Genomic DNA, 6,472 nt, shown 5'->3' with positions numbered 1-6,472 from the left:
AGTATAACTTACTATACTAATAAGTGAATATAGGCTTACTGGATCGTTGATATTTTTATTACGCTAAACTAGTTTGTGGTTTGGGTTTCCCATGCAGTTCAAAGAAAAGGTGTGGGTTCCATATTTATGTGTGTGTCTGAGTGATTGTCTGTTTAAATTGTGTTGTTTCCCTCTTTCTCCATTGACTTGACAAAATGCAGTTGTAGATAAACTTTTTTTTTTAAACACAGTTGTAGATAAACTATTTTTTATTCATTAGTAATTGATCATCTTTTATTTAGTACACTGTAGGTAGAAGAAGCTCCTTGTCTATGGAGCAACTAGGAAGTGTGAGAGGCATAGAGATGATCCCGAAGAGGAAAAAGTGTTTCATGCATCAGCAAGTCTCTTCTTCTGACTCTGAGAGGAGAGGCTTGAGCGGAGGAAATCTTGTTTCGCAGGGTTCTTGACAGTCCCACTAATGAATCTCTGGTACCATTTGCCAGATTCTTTGAGGTTTCTGTCGTTGAGATCAGCCCAATTAACATAACTAAGTCCAAATCTGACGGTAAAGCCTTTACAGAATTCATAATTATCACCAAGGGCCCATGCAAAGTATCCTCTCACGTTAATACCCTTCTCGCTGTAAACAATAACAATCATATATATATATATATACTATTTAACAAGAAGAAGAAAAAGAAAATAAATATTGGAAGAAAAACATGTAGAGTAGCATCCACTTACTTGATGACCTTACGAAGAAAACATAGATGACTACAGAGATAATCAATTCGCCTGTAATCCGCAATAAGCCTGCTCACGGTTTTCTGAATCGGGCGTACTAAATCCTAATTAAACCGCAATAACATGAAAAATATTACACAATATTTGAAAGTTAGTTTCTTGGACTAACACCAAAATACACTAATTATGATGTGTAGTATATATGAAAAGAGATGAGTAGAAATATGTGAACACACACCGTTCTCGGTGACATAGATTAAAGGGTTGCCGTATTTGGTTTTGAAGTAGTCCATTACGTAATAAATTCCTTTTGGGTAGTAATAGCTGTTGCCGTTGTCTTTGTCTTCAACGAACTGACAAATGGAAGGAAACATATTTATCAAGAAAAAGATAATTAGGGTGTTGTATTTAAAAATTGAATAATGAAAGAGAAATCATAAGGGTGGGTGCATTCATATATACCAGTGGACCAATAAATTCACCACGTGAATTTTTATCTGTAAACACAAAGATAAAAAATATTGATGATCACTAACAAGGTATGTTATAACAAAAAGGAGATAGAACATATATATATATATATATATGGAAATATTGTAACTAAGTGGTAATGTTGTAGTACATGAGAGCTTTACGCCAGCGTCATCCTGGGCAGTGTGTTTCGGTGAAGGATAGGTGTTAGGTTTCGGCTGAGCGTACTGAGTGACGTAATAGTTGAGACCAAGAAAATCATATGAACGGGCAACGAGTGCGGCTTCTTCCTCGGTAAAGTTGGGAAGCCGACTACCCACAATCTGCCTCATGATATCTGGGTATCTACCCTTTGTTAGAGGCTCCATGTACCTGATCCATGTATATTTTTGTTTCATTTATAATACATAATGATACATTTTTGGTAATATATAAAATTATATATACCATCCATGGAAGAATTGGTTCATCCTCTCAGCTGCTTCTATGGAGGCCGGATCAGACTCATCAAATGGAAGAAACCATCTTGTTATCATCACAGGTCCAATCTTCCCTCTTTGGAACTGTTGGTCAAGTGATATATAAATATATATGACTATAAATATTAGAATCAGATATGTTAGATTCACTCCACCTTAATTTTCACATATGGAGACAGACTCACCTTATATTTGGTCCTGTAAAGATCGACGACCGTAGCATGAGCAAGAAGCTGGTTATGTGCAACGATGTAGGGTTCTGTTGAAGAATTTCCGCCGTAACATCTGTGCTTGGTATCAACCATAGGAGAACATCGACCGGGTGCATCTGTTCCGATCGCATAGCCTCTTGTAGGCACTGTGTATAGCTGGTTGATCGTGATCCAATGCTTTACCTTTCCACCAAATTCTCGGAAACACAGATCCGCATAATCTTTGAAATCTTGGCTGTGCATATTAGTATAGAATCATTTCAGTAATACATGAAATTAAGACTAAATCTTCTTCTTCCATCACTAATAATTTTCACTCTCTTCAAATATAATTAAGAAGCATGGCACATACATGATCTGGCGGTCCAAGAAACCTTCATACTCATCTTGGAGTGTTTGAGGAAGGTCCCAGTGAAAGAGGGTAACGAAAGGCGTTATATTCTTTTCGAGGAGTGCATCTATGAGGCTGTGGTAGTAATCAAGGCCTCCTTGGTTCACTCCCCTACTCACTTTTCCTTCTGCTCATGTATATATACATCGTACAGTAATTAGTACTCTTCCAAATAAATCAAATGATGCCATTTGAAATACAAGAATATAATACATTGATCGATACTATATACATACTTGGAATGATTCTTGACCATGCAAAGGAGAATCGGTAGCCAGTAGCATTGATTTCGCCCATCACGTCTACATCTTTCTGCAGTTTACATATTAGTTTTAATCTCATGTCAGTCCACACGTATATTTTATACATATATAGTTCAGTCATGAGTATCAATATATTAACCTGCCATCTCGTATATGATTCACAACTAGTGTCTCCATTCTTCAAATCTGACCCAGCTTTCTCTGAAATTAGTTACAAATACATTAAAATGTGTATATGTAACCAACATTCCTCTCAGATATAAATATAGATGTCACCGTGCAAACGACATACCTGGGTATCGGTGACTGAAGCCATCCCAAATGTTAACACCGCGACCTCTCCCTCCTTCGATCTGAAATAAAAGAAACAATCATGCAACGAAGTTGGATATTAGCATTTTTGAATACTATTTTCTATATATTCAAAAATATGGTATGGCAACATTTTTTGCATGCCTGGTACGCTGAAGATGCAACACCGAAGATGAAGTCTTTTGGGAAGTTTTTACTGCTTAAACGAGCAGTGTTATTACATGTGAATGGTTCATTCTCTTCGCAAGTAATTTCTTCGTAAGCTTTGCAACTCGCAGCAGCTAATAGAAAAACTAAAGCGAGTCCATGAAGAAGCTTCATGGTTAAATCTGTTGATGTATGTGTTGTGTTGTATGGAATCTTGTGCCCATCTAGGGTTTATATAGGCCTTCATAAAGAAGAGTGACGTATGTATTTTCTTGTCCTGATATTTTGGGAGAGGTTTAGGTGGGATGAGTCCCGTGGGTTCGCTTACTTCAGCTAATGTCACCGATATGTTTTATATTTATTGTTTTGTTTCCACTTTCTAGCTCTTTAATTAATCTTTTCATTATCTAGTGTAAGTATTTTGTTTCTGTTCTGAAACTTTTATATTTTGTTTTTTTTGTTACATAGCACATATTTGTAGTTCTTAACCGGAAAAACACGACTTGGAAAACGAACTGTCACATCTTCAAATTGATCCGTCGACAGTGATGCGATGCAGCATGTATATATCGAAGGTTTGCGCAAAACTAGAATGACACACTTCATCAAGATTTGTTGTAGTAGATAATGTTCAAATCTTCGTGATACCGCCATTAAGTTATTAAAATGTTTATCGAAATATTATCAAGTGTTTAGTCTAGACTAACACTATCCAAAGCCACACTTATCACAAGCCTCACCGCTCACAATCACATCATATCTTATTGGTTTTGACCTCTCTATATGTGCTTTATCCCATGAGACCGGTGTCTCCGAAAGACAAAAGAAAAACGAAAACAAACCACCTTTTTTTTTTGGTATCGTTTTAAATGATTGGGAGTGTTTGAACGGATACGGAAACGTCACTTCCAGGTAGATAAGAGATACTTAAGTAATAACCTATAGTTTTCTTCCATATATAGTTTTACTCTAATACTCTAAGTTAGACTTCAAACTTTTTAATTTAAATAATAACCATATTACATATATATAATTTCTATTGATAACACTATCTAATTACGTATATAATAACCATATTAATTTTGTAATATTTTTGATTGTTATGTTTCCACTATTTAGTCTTTCATTATCTATTGCAATTTTTTTGTTTGATCTCTATAATATTTTTTGAGAAGTCAATTTTCTATGTGTCACGCTCACATTAATTTTCAAGATGGTTGATTACACGAATACCATTAATGAATTAAAATTATTACAGTTAAATATTTTTATTGATTTTTTATTTAGTTTCCTTTTAAAATTTTCCAAGTAACATATATAATAAAAAGGAAAAATTTTAAAATTTTAAAATCGAATTAAAAACGAAAATATATGCCTATATATATGATTTCATTAAAAAGAAAAGTTCACAAAATAGGAATATTTCATTTAAAAATAAAATAAAATATACTTTTGAAGTAATAAAATACTTTATGTATATATATATTTTCTTTGATGAAAATATATATTTGTATATAATATGATTTCATAAAATAAAATTTCACATAGATAATCTTGATAATATAAAAATAAATCTTTTTATTTAAAACATAATTTTAAACAATACAATTTGATAGTAATATATATATTTCCTTAAATGATTACATAAAAAATTAAGTAACATAAACAAATATATGTTTAATTGACTAAAAATAATTTATAATTAGTATTATCGAAATATTTTAATTATTTCATATATTTATTTTTATAATATCTTTAAACTACAGCAAAAAAATATCTATAAATTATATTTTACTTACATAATATAATTTCTCAAATACACTCACAGTTTTTTACTGTTTATTTATAAGAGATATTAGAAAATGAAAAGTAGATTATAACAGTAAACATCTTTTGATCAAATAATTACAAAATATTTTAAATTAAATAACAAGATATATTTTAACAATGTAGATATATTATATTTTATCATTATTAAAATTGTAAGTTTCTTAATATTAATTTTCTTTTAAATTTTATGTTTTTATGTTTGTGGAACTTAACATAAAAAAAAAATAATGAAAGAAAATCTGAATTCCGAATTTTAAGATTATTTAAAATAAATTTCAGCTTACCATTCAATAAATCTAAGGCATAAAATTATTTAAAATTATAAAATATTTTAATTACTGTAGATATTGATATGTGTTCATGAGCTTCCAAAAAAATATCAGTTATTTATGTATGTAACTTCCTATTGATCATTGATAAATAATATGAAAATACATGCACATTAAACGATAAATAAAATAATCTGATATGACTTAACTATCGTAAAAATAATTATATTTCAGTTTTAGTTTGAAACAATATATGCAACTTAAATATACTCACAACATGAGTAACTCGACTAATCCAACTTATATCTAATAGCATAGATTAAACTACAATAAGAGTATATAATTTTATTGTAATAATTAATTTTACAAATATAAATTATAGGATGATTCAAAAATATAGTAACAAATAAAAATAAATATTAACCAACTGTTAAATTTATTTTCTTTTGTAAAATTTATATATGTAGGCATGAAACTTCATAATATCATCGTTATATTAATTTATTTAATTTGTAATCCACACTTTAGTTTATTTTTTTTATTTCATTCTAAGCATAATATATCTTAATTTATAAATAATCATCCTAAAATATATTTACATATATAAGATAACTAACCAACTTAAATGAAAATAAGAAAATTAAAAAAAAAATTAAATTATTTAGAATAAAAAAATATTAATTGAATTCAAAGAAATAATTGCAAACCAATATTTCTAAATAATAACTAAATCGACTGTAAAAACAAAAAAAAACTGACAACCTATAAACATATCTAAATTGTATATCTAATTAAAGTTATATAATATTTATTATATAATTATGCATACAATTATAAATTAATAATAAAAAAACAAATAGCAATTAATTATTATAATATATTTATTTATAATATTTATACCAGTGCATAGCACATATTTGTGTTCCTTAACCGGAACATGAACACATCTTCAAATTGATCCGTAAGCAGTCATGCAGTGATGCAATGCAGCATGTAAGATTTGTGCAAAACTAGAACGACACACGCAACGTCAAGATTCGTTATTGAAAATGTATATCGAAATATTATCAAGCGTTGAATCTAGAGTAACACTGGCTCCAAAGCTACACTTAATAAACGCCTTACCGCTCACTAGATCACATCATATCTTATTGGGTTGATAGCTCTATATCTGCTTTATCACACGAAACTGGTGCTTACGAAAGATAAAAAACTAAAACCAACCACGTCTTTTGCTTTTTGGGTATCGTTTTTAAATGATTGGAAGGGTTGGGACGGATATGGATCCACAACTTCCGTGTAAATTGTCTAGAAAGAAATAAAATTTTAAGTTTTATTTTTTTTTGTAAAATTAACCTGAGACGATTTACAT

General features: G+C 30.0%; 1 protein-coding gene across 1 annotated transcript; it reads right to left on the bottom strand.

Moving 5' to 3' along the window:
• Nucleotides 1-480: 480 nt before the first annotated feature.
• On the bottom strand, nucleotides 481-3,212 carry LOC108844199 (myrosinase). Its single transcript, XM_018617420.2, has 12 exons — nucleotides 2,999-3,212; nucleotides 2,835-2,895; nucleotides 2,682-2,743; nucleotides 2,516-2,591; nucleotides 2,241-2,406; nucleotides 1,862-2,123; nucleotides 1,645-1,760; nucleotides 1,349-1,569; nucleotides 1,189-1,223; nucleotides 965-1,079; nucleotides 727-830; nucleotides 481-622 (listed from the first exon to the last, which is right to left on the bottom strand). The coding sequence occupies exons 1-11, from the start codon at nucleotides 3,173-3,175 to the stop codon at nucleotides 769-771; spliced, it is 1,353 nt and encodes a 450-aa protein (XP_018472922.2). The 5' UTR covers nucleotides 3,176-3,212; the 3' UTR covers nucleotides 481-622; nucleotides 727-768.
• Nucleotides 3,213-6,472: the final 3,260 nt, after the last annotated feature.

Source organism: Raphanus sativus, chromosome 6 (genome assembly GCF_000801105.2).
Source record: "Raphanus sativus cultivar WK10039 chromosome 6, ASM80110v3, whole genome shotgun sequence".
Classification (NCBI taxonomy): Eukaryota; Viridiplantae; Streptophyta; class Magnoliopsida; order Brassicales; family Brassicaceae; genus Raphanus; species Raphanus sativus.
This window is presented reverse-complemented; position numbering and strand designations above follow the sequence as displayed.

What these genes read in the sequence shown, in the direction of transcription:
- LOC108844199 (XM_018617420.2), bottom strand. Translation starts at nt 3,175, where the DNA reads ATGAAGCTTCTTCATGGACTCGCTTTAGTTTTTCTATTAGCTGCTGCG. An exon ending in CTTCAGTCACCGATACCCAG is followed by an intron (nt 2,744 to 2,834) that starts GTATGTCGTTTG and finishes AACTAATTTCAG; the next exon opens with AGAAAGCTGGGTCAGATTTG. An exon ending in AATCATATACGAGATGGCAG is followed by an intron (nt 2,592 to 2,681) that starts GTTAATATATTG and finishes TGTAAACTGCAG; the next exon opens with AAAGATGTAGACGTGATGGG.